Genomic DNA, 18,472 nt, shown 5'->3' with positions numbered 1-18,472 from the left:
GAGTGGGGAGCCTCAAGCCACACTGGAGGATTCAGCTGGTTAAAGGAGGCATCGAGAAGGCAGAAGGCAGATGGCTAAAGCACTTCTAACCACAGAAAGGACTGTCCAAGGACTTCTAACCACAGAAACACCCAGCAAGTTTATCACAAATGCAGATTCTTAGTAAGAGTTCTGAATCACTGTCTGGGGTGAGGTGTGTGTTAAACATGCTCCCTCTCTATAAACAAAAGGTTGAAAAACCTGTGGCTTAGGGATAGTCTGGGTAAAGAGTATGTCCTGGTGACATCTATTCAGCTCCAGAGGCCCCAGGGGCTTCAGGAATCTTGGGAACCTGGGTCCGGCTGGGGAAGTTTCAGGATGATAGGATAGCAGAGACTGTTAGGCTAGGAAGAAACATTTTTTCTGGTTGTGGGACTCTTCCTGTTTGCTCTCCAATTCATGAGGCCTTTCCCCTGCAACAAATGAAAAATGGTACCTTCTTTAATGCAGATGTAGAGTTTAAAAGTTTGGGTTCCCTAGGAGTATCTACTCTGCCCTCTAGTTCCATAGCATAGAGGGGAGAATTTTTTTCCCCTGCATTTTATTGGTAAAATTGAAATTGTATCTACACTTTAGATACATCATGGATTAAATACATTTATGTGAAAACAGCTAAGGAATAGTTGAAGGAATTTGCTGTTAGGTCTTTTGCTAGGAGCTAAGGGATCAATATTGCATTTACTGAACCATTATTTATTGTGCCTTCTAAGTGCCAGGCCCTATTTTATTTTATCTATCTATCTATCTACCTATTTATTTACTTATTTTTAGTTTATGTATGCAAGCCCCAAGTGCAGCTCAGGGCACATTCCCATGACCAACTGTGAGATCATGACCCGAGCCAAAATCTAAAGTCAGACGCTCAAACGACTGAGCCACCCAGGTGCCACATCAGGCCCTATTTTAGATTCAGGAGATAAAGCAGTGAAAAAAATAGACAAAAATCTCGGCCCCTCACAAAACAGATACCCTAGTTAGGGAGACAGATTAATAAACAAGATAAATACGTACAGTGTATATAAAATAGTGGTGAGTGCTAGGAAGAAAAATGTGAAGGAGGGAAGGGGGACAAGAAATAGTTGGAGGCAGGATAAGTGAGAACATAGGACAAGAAAGTACACATGGGCTGTGACTTGGGAAAGTAACTCAATTTCCCTAGGTCTCAGTTTCTTCATCTGTAAAATAATAAATAATGGTACCTTCCTGAAGAAGGCTCGGGCCCTCAGACTGACTTTGTCACTTTTAAACAATGGGATCTGGAGTGTGAAAGATCTTTGGCCTCTCAGAACCTCAGTTTCCTCATCTGTAAAATGAATAGACTTGCCCAGCCTATGTCATATGGTGTTTGAAAATGTCAAGTGAGATAATTACATGAAAATATTTTTTAAAATAAGCTATTATATAAATGTAAGATAGAAATTAAAATACATGCATAGATAGAAATTAAAATACATGCATACACACACACACACACACAGGATTTTATGGGTTGCAAATCTTTGGCTGATGGTCAGCAGAGCATAAGGGCTGAGAATAAACAATGAATTGAATAACTCCTTGATACTGATTCCCTGCATGGGCAGGGAAAAGGCAATGCAAATTATGAGGATGTGCTGAGTAGACTAGCAATCTTATCTTAGATCGGGGATAAAATAATCAAACTAAATGTTCCTAAATGAACACCTCATAAAATAATTATTATATGGCATTTGTCAAATTTTAAAATGTTTTACAGCTCCTTTATGTTTGTTCTTGTTTTGTTTGTGGGACTTCAGTTCCAGGAAAAGAACTAGATGGAATGAAAGGAGTTATAAATACAGAACAATCATTTAAATTGCTAAAAGCAGATAGTCCAACTTCTGGGTATTTCTGTAGCTGATCAATGAAAAGCAATCAAAGTAGATGATTCTAAAGTTAGGCTCTTGTGTATTCCTTTTTCATCTTCACATTTTCTTCATTCCTGACTATTTGATAGCAATAGTGGTTAAATCAAAACATGTCGGTATTCATGCACGGTATAGTGTACCATCATCACATAGTAGGTACTCAATAAATATTTGATGAAAGAACATATTAGCGATTACCATGTACATTTAGTTACTACAGACTAGCCTATTTGATCCCTAAAGTGTTTATGCATTAAAAACACGTAATTACTTGACAACGCTTATCCGGTAAATGGCATCGGCTCCATTTTTCAGACTGAACTAAAACAGTGTGTTTTATTCAATTTAAATGGAAAACACACGGGCACCAGACTGCCTTCAGTCCGGTAGAGCATTCAACTCTTGATCTCAGGGTTGTGGGTTCCAGCCCCCACCCTGGGTGCAGAGATTACTTAAAAATAAAATTTTAAAAAGAAAATACAAAATCCAAATTTCGTTGAATGTTACCTAACATAGTAGGTGCCTGAGGTTTACTAAATAAGATACACATTCAGAAAGCAGTTACTCCAGCAGTTACTGTGCTCAAGTGCACGATCTGCGCCTACGCCCAGCTCACATTCATCAGGTATCCCGTACACCTAATCTGAGGTACTGGCTCCGCTCGCCTAATAGCCAAATTAGAATCTTTCCGCTCAGCCTCTCGAAGTTTTCTTCTCTAGTGCTCAACGTCCCAGCTGTCACCAAGGCAGCAAGGTGCGGGGAAGGCACATCTGCCTGCGCCGCGCCCGGGAGGCCTTGGAGGCCGATGGGCGGGACTAACCAAGAGCCTTTGTGGCCGTTTCCTATTGGTGCTTGGTTGCTATGGTATCACCGACCTTAAAAACTCGCGGGCACTACTTCCGGAAGTTAAAAAAGAATTACTTCCAGGGCTGCCCACACTTGTTACGGCTGACTGAGCGGTTACTAAGGTTAACAAAAATAAAACTTTTGAGGGAAACTTCTAGAAAACCGAATTTAACCATTTTAATTTGTTGATATTACGTGGTATCATATCCTGTTTTCCCTTTCAAGAGATTTATCATATAGTCCTCGTTTATTTGCCAGTCTCCAAAATGGCGCTCACGGCATTCGGTCAGAGGTGAGTCACGTGGGACCTCCCGGTTCCGGCGCGGTAGAGGCCCAAGGAGGTGAACCGTCTCCGGCACCATGTCTGGTTTGTCTGGCCCACCAGCTCAGCGTGGCCCTTCCCCGTTAGCGGTGCTGGTTTTATTCCTGCTGGGCCCCAGCTCGGTGCTCGCCATCTCCTTTCATCTCCCCGTTAACTCCCGCAAGTGCCTCCGCGAGGAGATCCACAAGGACCTGCTGGTGACGGGCGCGTACGAGATCACCGACCAGTCTGGGGGCGCTGGCGGCCTGCGTACCCACCTCAAGGTGCGGCAGTGGGCGGCGCGGGGAGGGAGGACCGTAGGCGTCGACCGAGGATGGGGTGGGGGGGACGGCCTGGGGCCTGGAGGGCGGCCTGGCCTCCCTGAAGCGCGATGGGTGCGCGGTCGAGACCGCCCCCTCATCCGGCTGGTCGGAGTTGGCGGGGCGGGGCGGGGCGCCAATGCCAGGGAACCCTTACAAGGGCCGCGAGGCCTTGCTGGATGTGGTGACCGCAGAGCTGGGGCGGCCTCGACTTTGGTCGTGGTCGGGGTCCTGTAAGTGTTCCGGTCCTAGTTATCTTGAACTGGAACTTGTTTCTCCGAAGAGGCCTCTGCGTGTTGAGTATGTGTCGGGCTTGGCGTCATCAGACCCCCCTGAAACCTGCAGGAAAATCATGGAAGGGCTGAAGCTTACCGTGAATAATAAAACCCGTTATTGGTTGAGCAGTAGCTGTGTGTCAGGTCCTGTGCCACGTTACATATGATACTATTTAGTTCGTTGCCGTTGGTTTCATCTTCCACGTGAGCAGACTGAGGCTTAGAGCGATGTAGAGTAGATTGATGTCCGAGCTGGCATTCTTGGTTTGGGAGTTCAGTAAGGTGAAAGAAAAGGACTGCAGTCTTACACTCGCCTTGCTTTTTATTTGGAATACCTGTGATTGGTTAAAGTCGATCGTTGGTCACAGAATGGTCACTCTGTTGTAGTATTTTCTTTAATGGTACCCCAGAGTTTGGATTTGGCCAATTTTCATGCAAGATTTCAACAGTATTCGTTGATGGTGACAAACTACTACCGTAATGCCAGTTTGGCCCTCCGGTGCCATTAGGATGACCAGCGCTGTCTTTGAAAAGTTAATACAACAGGATACCCAGAAAGCTTTGATTGTTTTATTCATTCGGGATAAGCGCGCAGTTTGTTAAGGAAAATGGGTCTTGGGGGCGCCTGGGTGGCGCAGTCGGTTAAGCGTCCGACTTCAGCCAGGTCACGATCTTGCGGTCCGTGAGTTCGAGCCCCGCGTCAGGCTCTGGGCTGATGGCTCAGAGCCTGGAGCCTGTTTCCGATTCTGTGTCTCCCTCTCTCTCTGCCCCTCCCCCGTTCATGCTCTGTCTCTCTCTGTCCCAAAAATAAATAAACGTTGAAAAAAAAAATTAAAAAAAAAAAAAAAAAGAAAAATGGGTCTTGGACTAAATAGGAAGAAACCTTTTTACTTTTTAATAGAGCTTCGGGTATGGGAAGACCATAATTTATGTTGAAGGTATTGGAACCCAGTAGTGGTAATTATTTATATTTTATTTGGGAGATATAAACTATTTTTAGGGGTTTGCTCAGTGACCTTTTCTTTCATGATTCTCTTCAGATACCAAACTTCTGTCTGACCAAGAAAGCTGTGATCATATAATTTCAGAGGTTTAGATACAGTGTTTTGAGAGTCATGCTGCTGACTCCTCGAAGGATGTAGTGCATAGAATAAGAGAATTTGAGCAATAAAGGAGATGTTACTCTCATCTCCAGTGTTGTCCCCTCTGATTTATATTTATATTTTGAAACCCTTCAGTGGCTCACTGTTGCTCATCTGATAAAGTTTAAATTTTCCAGCGTGCTCTGTAGCACTCTTTATGATCTCTTTCTGGAGCTTTATGTATTTGATCACTCCCCATTTTGCATTTTAGGTATGAGCCACCCTGAACAGTACCCTGAACTTATTTTCATCTGATATTGTAGCTATTTGTCTTTATACCTTGTCTTTCTTATTAGATTGTTAGTATTCTGAGGGCAGGAATTATTTTCATGTTCATATTTTCCAGAACCTCAAGCATTTGGCCTGCCTTCTAGTAAGCCGTTAATAAATACAGGAAGCATAGTTTAGCTTTATGGCCTCATGTGAATTATATCGCCTCCAAGACTGCTGGAGACACCTCAACAACACTAACATTTTGCCATCACTCAGTTGGTCTCCCCACGTGTGCTTCGCTCTCTTGCTTCTAACCAGCTTAATTGGATTACTCCTGGGATCCTAAACCCAAATAAATGCCAGGCAGGCAACATAAATGAATGAATTGGGACAGATATGATTATAAACAGTGGCAGTGATGATACCTGGGAGACGCTGGGAACTGTTAATTTGGGGTAGCCAGTACCGGTCTCTTGATGTAGGCCTTGATGCCACATCTAATTTTTCACATGAAGTCAGAAATCCAGGTTTTGATGTGAAATCTCCTGATTTTTAAATGTCATCAACTGATTCAAATTGGTTTGGTTATGGTTTGTTTGCAGTTTTATAGAGAAGAGTATGGCCAGTCCACCATAAATACAGTACCCAGACTCAATACTTCTCAGGGTCTTGCCACACTTGTTTCATCGAAACTGCCTCTCCTTCTCATTTTATGCTGAATTTTTTTTAATGTTTTTTTTTGAGAGAGAGAAAGCAAGCACGAGTGGGGGAGGGGCTGAAAGAGGGCGGGGAACAGAGGATCTGAAGCAGGCCCTGCGCTGATGGCAGAGAGCCCGACTCGGGGCTCAAACTCACGAACCAAGAGATCTCCACCTGAGCCGGAAGTTGGATGCTTAACCAAAGTCGGATGCTTAACCGACTGACCCGCCCTAGTGCCCGTATGCCGAATTGTTTTAAAGTAAATCCCAGATATGGTATTTCAGTCTTGCACACTTCTGCATGAATTCCTTTAAGCACGTAGTCACGGTGTTATGTGGCTATACTCACTCCTCACAAAATTAATAATGCTATCCAGTAGTACTCAATTCATATTCAGGTTTCTCCACTTGTCTCAAAAATATGTTTTTAAATTAATTTCTTAGATCTCTCAAGTCTTCTTTAATCGAGTCTTGGCAGTTGTATTGTCAGTTGTCCGTAAAATGTCCTACACTGCGGCTTTGTCTGTTTACTTCCTTGAGGTATCATCCAAACAGTTCTGCTCCCCGTGTTTCTTGTAAAAGGAATCAGCTCTAAAGATGTGCTGCAGTTAGTTTCAGGTTTATCTTTTCGGTGAAGAGTACTTTGTGGGTGCTGTATGCCTCATGCGGCATCGCAGCAAAGCACACAGTACTTTCTGTGCCTCTCAGTGCTAAGATTGATCAGTGGGTTCACCTTTGTGTTAGCGTCCTACTGCTGCTGTAACAAATCACCACAAACTCAGCTTAAAATGAGACACATTTATTTATCTTACAATTCGGAGGTTAGAAGTCATAAAATCAAGGTGTCAACAAAGCTGTGTTGTTTCTGAAGACTCTAGGTGAGGGAATCCATTTCCTTGTCTTTTCCAGCATCTAGAGACTGCCTGCATTCTTTAGTTGGTGACCCTTCCCCCATCCTCAGAGCCTGTAATAAGTATCTCTAAATCCTGCTTTTTCTCCCTCTTTCCCACCGTCTCTCTCCCCCTCCCTCCTCTGCTTCCATCCATCATCTCCTTCTGATTTTCCTGCTTCTCTCTTTCCCTTATAAGGACCCTTGTGATAATCTCCTTATCACAGACCCTAATTTAATCACACTTGCAAACCCCCTTTTGCCATGTACTATAACATTCATGGGTTCTGAGGATTAGGGTGTAGACATCTTTGGAGGGGTGGGCATTATTCTACCTACCTAAGGTGGTAGCAGCCCAAAGTCTCCATTGTAAAGCTTCTCATCATTCTTTTACTTCTGAGTCTATTGCTGACTGTTGTGCGAATTTATTGTTTCATTAAGGTTGTGTAATGATGATTTTCTAATTTTGTTATTCCTTCCATATTTACTAGCTGGAATTCTTTTTTTAATTTTTAATGTTTATTTATTTTTAAGAGAGAGACACAGAGTGCGAACAGGGGAGGGGCAGAGAGAGGAAGACACAGAATCCAAAGCAGGCTCCAGGCTCTGAGCTCTCAGCATGGAGTCTGATGGGGGCTCGAACCCACGAACCACACGGAGTCTGATGCGGGGCTTGAACCCATGAACCACGAGATCATGACCTGAGCTGAAGTCAGATGCTTCACTGACTGAACCACCCAGGTGTCCCTTAGCTGGAATTATTCTTAAAGAATTCATCAACTTTTAAAACCATTTGGTTACCCTAAAATTTTTAATTCATGTAGAAAAGGCAGGATAAATGCAGAATTCATTCCTTCTAATTGACAATTTTCAGAGTAAGAGAGAGTTGCCTTTGTCATTTCCAATGTAGTCTGAAGAAGGTGTTATTTTAATGAAGTACTATACTGAAATCATTTTTTGTTATTTCCATTTTTAGAGTCATTGTTCTTATCACTTGCATTCTTTCTTTAGGCTCACATGTCCCTCTGGTTCCTGTAGCCTTTTATTTTAACACAACCCCATTAGGGTTTGATAGCTTCCCTGTTTTGTGGAACAAGGTATCCTAGGCTCATCTTTCGTCTGCGCAACCACTGACCTGGAAGTGGCGGTTCCTCCAAGGAGTTCTGTCCATTTTTGTGGGGAATGGTATTTTAGAGACCACAAGCTGGGTGTCATTTTAAAAAATGTAATATACTGTTCAGGCCACAGAACACTTTTGTGGGCTTGATCCAGTCCCTTATCACGGTTTGCAACCTTTTTTCATAGCATCTATTCACTTTCTTTTAAATTTTGACCACTTGTGCCCCACACTCTGCCCGAGGATTCTCTGTGCATCATTTCTGCTTCTGAAGTATACCTCTCGAGTGAGAGAATCTGATTGGTTCAGCTCTTTTTTATACGCCAGGCCACATTTCAGGTTTCTCACAGCCTACTGACTGTCTTCTCTTTGGTGGTTTGTCCATCCTTGGTTCAAGCAGCCATGGTTTGGGCTGAGGTTAAGAGGGGAGCTGGAGGCTTTCTGTAGTGTAAAATTTAGCCAACCGGACTTGGCATTTCGTTGTTGCTCTGAATAAGGCAGTCTCTCTCATAAGGGTCTTTGTGAATATAGTGCCTCAATTGGCCTAATGCACTTTCTTCCTGTCAGGGAGTACCTTAATGTCCAGCGAATATATCAATGTTTTCATGTATCACTGTATGTTGTAGTTCTGTGTTTATATACACAGTTTTGTGTTTTCTTACATAGACTCTAAACTCCTTGAGCAGAGATTGTATTTCATTCGCCATTGAAATGCCTGTCTAATACAGTGCCTGGCACATAGTACATAGTAGGACTTCAACATCAGAAATTAATGGACAAATGAATTGGCAGTGTCCTAGCCGTATCTCTGATTTTTTTTCTCCTCTTCCTTCCTCTTCATGTCTTTCCTCCCACTCCTGACTCCAACCGTACTGAACCTCGTGCAGTTCCTTGAATGCAGTGTTCTCTTAATCCGGACCAGCGTTTGGCTGCACACCCCTTCTGTGTGCCTTCTTTATAACCTGTTTGCCGTGGCACTTTTGATGTAGCATGGTGCTTACTTTGTGAAGTCTTTCGTGTCTCATTCATCCCTGTGTCTTAAGTTCAATGTACTATATACTCATTATTGTACAACTGAGTCAAGTATATTAGCCTTATTAAATAAGAGTTGAGTGGAAAGACCCTGGATGTGGAGTTAGACAGATCTGAGTTCAAATCTCAGCAACTCCACCACTTAAATGGTGTATGGTCTCAAGGGAATTACTTAACCCTTCTCCTTGAGTCCCTGATACGTGACAGGGCGATGATAGAGCTCATAGAAGTGTTGGAAGGACTAATTGAGGCGGTTCTTTATTATTCAGGGGATTATTCAGGTCATATATATTATTACTCTTTTGTTTCCTCTCTTCTGAATGAAAATTGTCAATCTCACTCCCCTGTCGTATGTCATTGCGGTGACCTGATAAAGAATGTTATAATGAGAAGAATTCTGAGGATTTTGTTTGTGATTCTCCTATTCATGCAATGAATATTTTAATATTTAATATATGCCAGACCTAGCTGGGGAAATGGGGATGGAGAGCAGACGAAACTCTTGAGTTCTAGTTGGAAACAAAAACAGGTTAAAAAAACACACACAGTTGCGGCTAGTGACAAGTACTATAAAGAAAAATCAAACACTAGGGGGTAGGGAGTAACAGAGGGGTAGAGCATCTGAGTGGTCAGGGAAGGCCTCTCTGAATGGAAATGGATTGAAATGATGGGCGGGACTCCAAAGATTTCTGCTTCAGGCCTATATTAAGATGTGCTTTGTGCTGAGATTTCCAGTGAATTTATCCCATACCACCCTTCCCTGGTTTTTTGGGGGTTTTTTTTGTTTTTTTTTTTTGTTTTTTTTTTCACAAAATGAGGCTAACTCAGGCTGAACAGTATCAGATTTAAAGACTTTGCTATACAAAATTGAAGCAGGATGTATTGACTCATCATTTATAGTGAATATAGAAATTTTTTCATTGCTTCAGGCCCATAATAAGAAGCCTGTTGTAGGAACTCAGAATCTCAACTCTGTTGATTTTGAATTGAAAACCACATTTTCATTAAGACTAGATGATATCATAATAGTTTAATAAGCTCCAATACCATTTATCATTTAGAATGCTTACTAATAGTGCAAATTGGAGGATGAATTAGTTTTAGGTGATGAGATGAGTTGTTGCCTAAGGGTGATTTGTACATTACAAATAGTTTACAGAGTGCAAAAAGCAGTTGTGAAGAGTTGTCATAATCATCACCCAAAAAGAAAGAAAAGCCTAATGGTAATAATTGAAATGATTTATACTTTTTCAGCCTCTTCCAAATAATCTAATTGGTCTAACCTTTTTTTCATTGTCATTTTTTCAAGAGTGCTAATGCTAATTAATAGTTCATTTTGCTAAATGTAATTATTTTTTATTTGGATGTTATACCCAGTTGTGGTGCCAATCTTTCCCAACTAGCTTATAGATGAGAAAGCCAAACAGATCATTTGAGGAGTTCAGCCTTGAGTCATAGGCCTATCATAATTTAAGCCTAAAAATGATCAAGAAGTATCTTGGCGGCTGGGAAACCATGGCTTTTAACTGTTTCCACCCCCAACTGAAAGCTGTATGAAAAGATTGGTGTGTGTGTGTGTGTGTGTGTGTGTGTGTGTGTGTGTGTGTGTGTGTATATATATATGTACGTATATATATATATATATATATATATGAATGATATAGTTTTGAGATTACTTTATTTGGAACAGTTATTTCCGTTTATTATTACTGGAATCTATACTGAGAACTGATCTTTTTCTGTTGAGAAAAATCTGTCTCTTTTAGGTTTACATGTGATGTGATTATCATCCAGTGGGTTAGAAACAATTCAATAAATAGGTGGTTTGGTACAGAAGGCCAATTGGTACATTAACATTTAATAGTATCAAAAGCTAGTTTCTTTTTGTAGTATATTCTGATTTCTGACCTTGTGTTTCCTTCTCTCTAAAAGGTAAACATCATGTTACTTCATTTAAATTTCTCTTATTCGGTGAAAAGTTGTCTACAGCCTTCTCTGTTTTGAACTGACCTAGAGAAGGGGCTGCTTAGATGTTGAAATTGGTGAGGCGCCTGGGTGGCTCAGTCCGTTGAGCTTCCCACTTGATTTCAGCTCAGGTCATGATTCCAGAGTTCTATTGAGGCCCATGTCCGGCTCAGCACTGAGCATGGAGCCTGCTTGGGATATCCTCCTCCCGCCCCCCACCCCCCACTTGTGCTCTTTCTCTCTCTCTCTAATAAAAATAAATAAATAAAAATAAAATCGAAATTGCTATGCCATGTCTTTATGATGATTTCTGGAGACTGTGCCTAGTTTCTAGGAAAATGGAAAAGATTTATAAAGGTAATCTAGCGGGTACAGTGTCTTCTATGCTGTTTCTTGTGTGAATTGCTGACTGGTGGTTGATCCTGAGCCATTGCCCCCATATGCATACTCAGTCTGGCAGCCTGGACAAGTAGAGCCTTCTGTGAAATCAGCTAGCTGGCCACGGACCAGAATTTGGGCTCCCAAACAAGCCTCCAACTTGAGGGAGGTTGATGTCATCTGCTTTATCCTGTGCCCCCAACCTCATTGTTCAACGTAATGTGTGGGAAATCAAGGGACTAGTTGTTAAGAAAGAACAAGGCTTTGTTTGTGCCTGAAAGGGTCACGCTGGAGGTTTTTACCGTAAATAACTTTGGAACAGTATGAAAAAAAACATTTGATCTGGCTTCACCCCCGCAGTAGTATTGTTAGGGCAGCAACTGCTCTTTCGTTCTCATTCCCCTCCCTTCCTCCCTCTTTCTTACTTTCTTCTTCCAACTTCTCCTCCCTCCCATCACACCCACCCCCCCATCCCTCCACCCCCACCCCCACCCAGTCACGCATGACTATGTTGAGTTAATGTAGCAAATGCTGATAGAAGCAGGAAGAGAGCATCTATCCATTATCATATACAGTGCCTGGAAATTTCCTATCTCTCTCTCTTTTTTTTTTTTAATTTAAGTTTATTTATTTATTTTGAGAGAGACAGAGATAGCACAGGTGGGGGGGGGGGGCGGCGGGTTGAGGGTGGTTGTGCAGAGAGTGAGGAAGAGAGAATCCCAAGCAGGCTCAGCACTGACAGTGCAGATCGCAACCCACAAACCAAGAGGTAATGACCTGAGCCGAAATCAAGATGCTTAACCAACTGAGCCACCCAAGTACCCCTGGAAATTTCTCATTTCTAGTTTTCAACACTTCTACAAGTTGCCTCAAGCAATACTATGCCGCACTGCATCATTGTTGAATTGTGTTGGAAGTTTGAAAGAAGCTAGTGTTGTTTAATGCTGCTTGAGGCCTTTCTAAGTTTGACTTTGTTCTGGGTAGAATCTACATGTGATCCTTGGATTTCAGGGATGCAGTCGGTAGACTTGGTTGGTACTTGCTCTTGCTTGAAAGATCAGGGTAAATTCATTTTATGCCCATTAGATACATAGCTTCTAGGCCATCTGTTGCCTGTGTTCTTCAGGTTTGAAAACATCGGTGACTTGTGGTAGCTCACCTTTCCTGTGGTGATGGGAGATGATGAAGTGTCTGTGTGATGAGATGAAGTGAGGTGAATGACAGGCATTGTGAAGTAGCACCAGGCTACTCTTGACCTGAACGTGCATCTGAAGGAGGGTCATCTGCTTCCGTACTACAGCGGGCTACAGGTAAGGGAGCCACAGAAAGGGAAACCAAGGATGAGGGGAGACTACTGTACTGTTTTTCCAGTCTAAAACTACAGCATCTTCAGTGACTTGGTGTTCTCTCTGCTTTTTTATGTCTTAGGGTAGTAGATCCCATGGCTCAAGATTCACTTGTGAACTTTTACCAAAAGAAGGGTAGAGGCAGGCCTGCAACCGCAGATCATGCACACACAGTCCTCTCTTCCCCTCCCCTCCCCCTGCACCTAAGGTTGTTGGGTCCTGCTTGTAGGTTATTACTTGGCAGGTTAAAAAAAAAAAAAAAAAAAACACATGCAAGAAACGCTGGTGTCATCTTGTATTTCTTACTGTAGCTTGTTAGCAGCTAAAAGGTTTCATTGAATCCTTGCTTCGTCAGACATTTTGTCTTCAGGTCCCAAATCTTGCTGCTGCTTCCTTGAGAATGTTGCCTTTTGTCTTTTTCTCTTTCCACGCGGTAACTATTTGGGCCATAATTATCCCTGAGTTTAGTCAGGATAGTGTACTTTATAATATAGTTTGCCATCTAGTAACACTATTAGGTCGAAAGTATGGTTAGTGACCTAAATGTTTGTGGAGTTCTGAGTTACGACTAACAAATAGTTACCATCATGAGAAAAGGACAGTAATAGTAACACTTGAGTGCTGGCCACATGCCAGACGCTCTTCTAGGCACTTTACATGTGTTGAATGAATTAATTAACCAATTTATTTATTTATTATTTTTTATACCTGCATTAAATTTAATCCTCACAATAATCTCACAGAGTATGTGCTATTATCCTTATTTTACATATGAAGAACAGAGAGAGTAAGGAATATACCCAAAACTTTACAGCTAGTAAGTGGCACAATTGTGATTTGATCACAGACCTGAGGTCTGACTCTAGAACATTCAGTCTGTTATCCTGTACTGTCTTTCAAAGGGAGAAAAGGATACGTGTTTCTGTTTTAGTTCATTCTTATCAGTGTATAGAACTTGTACAAGGGTCCTGATGTTTCTAAATTCCTGAGTTAGTCATTCAGAAGCTATAATGATAGTTACCTTTAAAATAATATGCACACATTGTATAGTCAGGTGTTCTACCACAGACTGTCAACCTGAAGATGACAGAGTCCAAGTAGGAGCCTAATGGAAGGAAATTACATCGTCAGATTTTCACCATCTACAGCAAAGCTGCAAGCTGATTGACCTCTGCTGCTATGGTAGCCTTCCTGGAAAAGACGCATGGGTTTGTTTGTTTGTTTGTTTGTTTAATTTGAGAGAGAGAGATTGTGTACACCAGCAGGGGAGAGGGGCAGAGGGAGAGAGAAAGAGAATCCCAAGCAAGCTCTATGCTAAGCGTGGAGCCTGATGCCCACCCAGCTCGATCCCACGACCTGGGATCATGACCTGAGCCGAAATCAAGAGTCAGATGCTCAACAGACCCAGGTGCCCCTGTTTTGTTTTGCTTTGTTTTGTTTTTTAAACATTTTCTTGGGATTGGTGGGGTATGGAGCTGATTCAGCAAATGAAAGCAATGTGTGACCTGTGTCAATACAAAGACAGACTTGCCACCTTCCCTGTGGATCATATGTTATTTTACAGGAGTAGATATGGACTTTGTCCAAAATAACTATTTGTATGTCCCTCATTAAAGTTTGTGAAAATGCTTGATGCTTGCTTGGCTCTGAGTAGCCTATAAATTTCTTGAGAATCTGCAGACACATGTGTATATATGCATTTGATTTCATCTTTCTGGATAGTATTTTTTTAAAACAAACTTTAAAAAAAATCACTTATTTATTTTGAGAGAGAGAGTGCAAGTGGAGGAGGGCAGAGAGAGAGAGAGAGAGAGAGAGAGAGAGAGAGATTGAGAGAATCCCAAGCAGGCTCTGAACTGTGCGCCCAGAGCCCACAGCAGGGCCCAGACTTACAACTGTGAGATCATGACCTGAGCCGAAATCAAGAGTCGGACCCTACTCAGACCCTTAACCAACCGAGCCACCAAGACGCCCCTTAAACAAAATTAATTTATTTAAGTAATCGCTACACCCCACATGGGGCTTGAACTCACCACCCTGCGATCAAGAGTCGCATGCTCTTCCGACTGAGGCAGCCAGGTGCTTCACAAACTTTTAATTGTAGAACAGTTTTAGAGCATTAAGATGTTATTATTGACTAACGTTCATACTTTATTCAGATTTCTTTAGTTTTCACCTAATGTCCTTTTTTTGGTTCCAGGATCCCATCTAAGATCTTTTACATTTAATCATGTCTCTTTGGGCTCCTTTAGATCATGACACTTTCTCAGACTTTGTTTTTGAAGATCTTGTGAGTTTAAAGGAGCGTTGGTCAGGTATTTTGCAGGATGCCCCCACCCCCCTTGGGATTTGTATGATCATGTTTTCTTTATGATAAAGCGGGGAGTATGGGTGTTGGGGAGGAAGCCCACAGAGGTAAAGGACCATTTTCATTACATCATATTAAGGGAGCATGCTATCTGCATGATTTATCACTGTTGCTGTTGATCTTGGTCATCTGGCTGAGGTAGTGTTATTGTCAGGTTTCTCTACTATAAAGTTACTTTTTCTCTCCCGTTCCTTGGTGTGCTGTTTGGAAGGAAGTCCCTATACGCAGCCCACGCTTAAGGAGTGGGGAGGTCTGCTCAGTCTTCTTGAGGGTGCTCTTTTCTACATAAATTGAGTCTTCTGCCTGGGAGATTTGTCTCTGTTGAATACTTTATATCAGTATGGATTCATGAATATTTATACTTTGGGTTACAGTCCAATACTACTTTATTTTGTTGCTCACATTGTTTCAGTTTGGGCTGTTGGGAGCTCTTTCATTTGGCTCCCGTGGCCCTTTAACATACCCTCCTTCTTATTTTCTGTTTTGTTTTGTTCTGTTTTTGAGACTTTCTTACTTTCTGGCACTACAAAGTGCTACAGACTCATCTTGTATAACTTTCTGCCCCAGTCCGGGATCAGCCATTTCTACGAGAATCCCTGCTTCCTTTTATTGGAGAATGAATGGTATTACAAACCAAGATCTGGGTAGGTAGTATTATTTTTAAGACCTCTCTTCCTGGCTTTTTTTTTTTTTTTAACACTATTGTGGTTTCAGCAAGTGGCCAAAAGTAGTTCCAGTCTTCTTGCAACTTTTAGAGTAAATCTGGGAATTCTGTGAGCAGTAAGAGGGGGGTGGGCTGGGCAGAGAACCCTGGCACAGGAGCTGTCGTCTAGGTCCTTCAGGTCCCACCTTTGCATTAGGTCAGGCACATCATTATAGAGGAGCACTAAAAGTACTTATTCGAACTGTATTTGTATCTTTAGCAAGTTTATGGTTGAAATTGGAGAGTGATATTGGTCACTGTCCTTTTGCAAGGACCTTCCTGATAAATTGTTCTTCATGTCTGGTTCCAGGAAAATTATCTATCATCAGAAAACAAATGATGTGTAACCTAACTTGGTTCTCTTATAGTCTTTTAATCTTGGCTTCCAGAAAACTTAGAGCCAAATTTATTGTGTACATATCATTTGCTGGATTCAGGTTCTTGATAGTGCCTATTTGTTTCTTCCTGCAGGTGACTTCTAATTTCTTTTATTCCTAATTGCTTTATTTGCCTAGGGTATGGGCCTAAGCTTCTTAAAGATCCTTTTCAAGTAGGCAGCGTATTATCTTGAACGTTTCATAGAAGAAACGGGAGCAGGCTCCAGGAGCAGGACCTGCTCAAGAACCTGTTTTCCGGCTACTGCCTGGGATGGTCCAAGAAAATCCGATTCTTAAGGAGTTTATTTTCCTGGTGACCTGGATTTTCACTTATTTTGACAGTTTCAGTGTGAGCATTTACATATTCTTGACATCAGCTACCCTGCATATAGAATTAATGCTTTTTCCTTACTTACTAAGTTGTGAACTTTGGTTTGCTTTTCTTCAGAAGGTGTTATCTAGAACAATGCTGTATTACTTCCCATTCCTTGATGTCATATGGGTGAATTTTATGGTTTGATATGACCTTTGTTTAATTGAGAATCTTACAATAAATATTATAAAGGAAGTAAACTTTTAAGGGCTTGCTGTTAGTGGCTGTTATTTATTGTATTACCAAGGTACTTTAGTAGAATTTAAGGAAAAAAAGTAGAATCTCTCAATTCTTGAGACACCAGATGACTTTTTAAGGTGATCTGTAATTAGAACATTTTAATTTGAGGAAATTTAAAACCATCATTTCAGGATTTTAGGCTTTGCCAGCTCTGGCTAGTCACTGAGCTTGGCTCGTTTTCTGTTTCTTAGCTACCTACTGATTTATGTAATTATTTTGGGGTTAGTGCATATGCTTTTTTTTTTTTTTTTTTTTAACTAATATTGATGGTGTGGCTCCTAAATAGCTGCAGAGTTATGAACTACATGGGAAACCTCCTGATTTTCAGAAAAATTCTAGGATCTCAGAATGCCCAGTAGTCCTTAAGAGCTTAACATGGAGGGTAAGTTCTCATGTTGCTTGCTTGGATTTCCAAATATCTGAATAAACAGCCTTTCTACAGTTGTGCCAACTGAAGGTCATAGGGAATATAGGAATGTGAAGGCCCTTAGGGAATTGTGATCATTATCACACACTTTCGGGATTACATTTCATACTGATAAAAGGGGTAGGCAGTGGTGGTTCCTTTGCCTTCAGCCTCTTGTAAAGCATTTGAGTCTTTGCACGAAGATGAATCTTTAATATATTTTCAGATGTCATGGAAAGAACCATGAAAGCAAGTGATTCTACCATAATTGTAGTACAGTGCACATTGTAGCAAGGGACTACTTATGCCATGTTTACCCCTCCTGAGTACCACCTGGAGGTATGGATTATACCAAAGTCTTTCAGAAGAACATGGCAGGCTTCTTAATTCATTTTGCAAAATACCCGATGAAGGATTTTGCTAGTGACTTAATCTACACTCTTTTTATCACCTAGCTCAAGCTCCTGTCCTTAAATTAGTAAGTTTTTTTGAAAAACCTTCTTAATGTCTTTTTTTTTTTTTAAGTTTATTTATTTTTGAGACAGAGACAGAGCATGAACGGGGGAGGAGCAGAGAGAGAGGGAGACACAGATCGGAAGCAGGCTCCAGGCTCTGAGCCATCAGCCCAGAGCCCAACGCGGGGCTCGAACTCACGAACCGTGAGATCGTGAGCTGAGCTGAAGTCGGACACTCAACCGACTGAGCCACCCAGGCGCCCCAAACCTTCTTAATATCTTAAGAGATAAAAGAGATCATAAGCCAAGCACAATTAAATTAGGTTGTTTTTCCTAGGTCAGTGTTTTTCCTAGGTTTTTCCTAGGAAAGACCTGGCCTCTTTCCTTGCCTGACTGTGGAGATGATGGCATCTGTGGTGACTGTTCAGTCCTGCATTTTTTTTTTAATGTTTATTTATTTTTTGAGAGAGACAGAGTGTGAGCAAGGGAGGGGCAGAGAGAGAGGGAGACACAGAATCTTAAGCAGGTTCCAGGCTCTGGGCTGTCAGTACCGAGCCTGACATGGCCTTGAACTCCCGAACCACGAGATCATGACCTGAGCCAAAGTCAGATTCTTAACTGACTGAGCCACCCAGGCGCCCCAGTGCTGCGTTCTTGATGCTTATTCCTTGCTGTCCTCTACTGGTTTCATTTACATTAAACATTTCTAGTAGCCTGTAATCCTTTCCTACTGCCTTAAGAATTAAATTAGGGGTGCTTGCCTGGCTCAGTCGGTAGAATGTACGACTCTTGATCCCAGGGTTGTAATTTCGAGCCCCGTGTTGGGTGTGGAGATTACATAAAAATAAAATCTTAAAAAAAATTTTTTTTTAATGTTTATTTGTTTTTGAGAGAGAGACAGAGCACGAGCAGGGAGGAGCAGAGAGAGAAGGAGGCACAGAATCCGAAGCAGGCTCCAGGCTCCCAGCTGTCAGCACGGAGCCTGATGCGGGGCTCGAACTCATGAACCATGAGATCATGACCTGAGCTGAAGTCAGATGCTCAACCGACTGAGCCACTCAGGTGCCCTGTAAAATAAAATCTTTAAAGAGAAAAAGGAATTA

The 18,472-nt window shown here is 41.8% G+C and overlaps 1 protein-coding gene across 1 annotated transcript in view; it reads left to right on the top strand.

Annotated features, from left to right (window-relative positions):
- The first annotated feature begins 3,067 nt into the window (after nt 1-3,067).
- TMED10 (transmembrane p24 trafficking protein 10) overlaps nt 3,068-18,472 on the top strand; it is a 41,542-nt gene continuing 26,137 nt past the window's right edge. The window contains exon 1 of the mRNA XM_043556657.1: nt 3,068-3,356. Within this exon, the coding sequence (XP_043412592.1) occupies nt 3,132-3,356 (225 nt within the window). The 5' untranslated portion in view covers nt 3,068-3,131. The remainder of the gene's footprint in view (nt 3,357-18,472) is intronic.

This window comes from Prionailurus bengalensis, chromosome B3 (genome assembly GCF_016509475.1).
Source record: "Prionailurus bengalensis isolate Pbe53 chromosome B3, Fcat_Pben_1.1_paternal_pri, whole genome shotgun sequence".
NCBI lineage: Eukaryota > Metazoa > Chordata > Mammalia > Carnivora > Felidae > Prionailurus > Prionailurus bengalensis.
The sequence above is the reverse complement of the archived record's forward strand: the minus strand, read 5'-3'. Positions and strand labels throughout refer to the sequence as shown.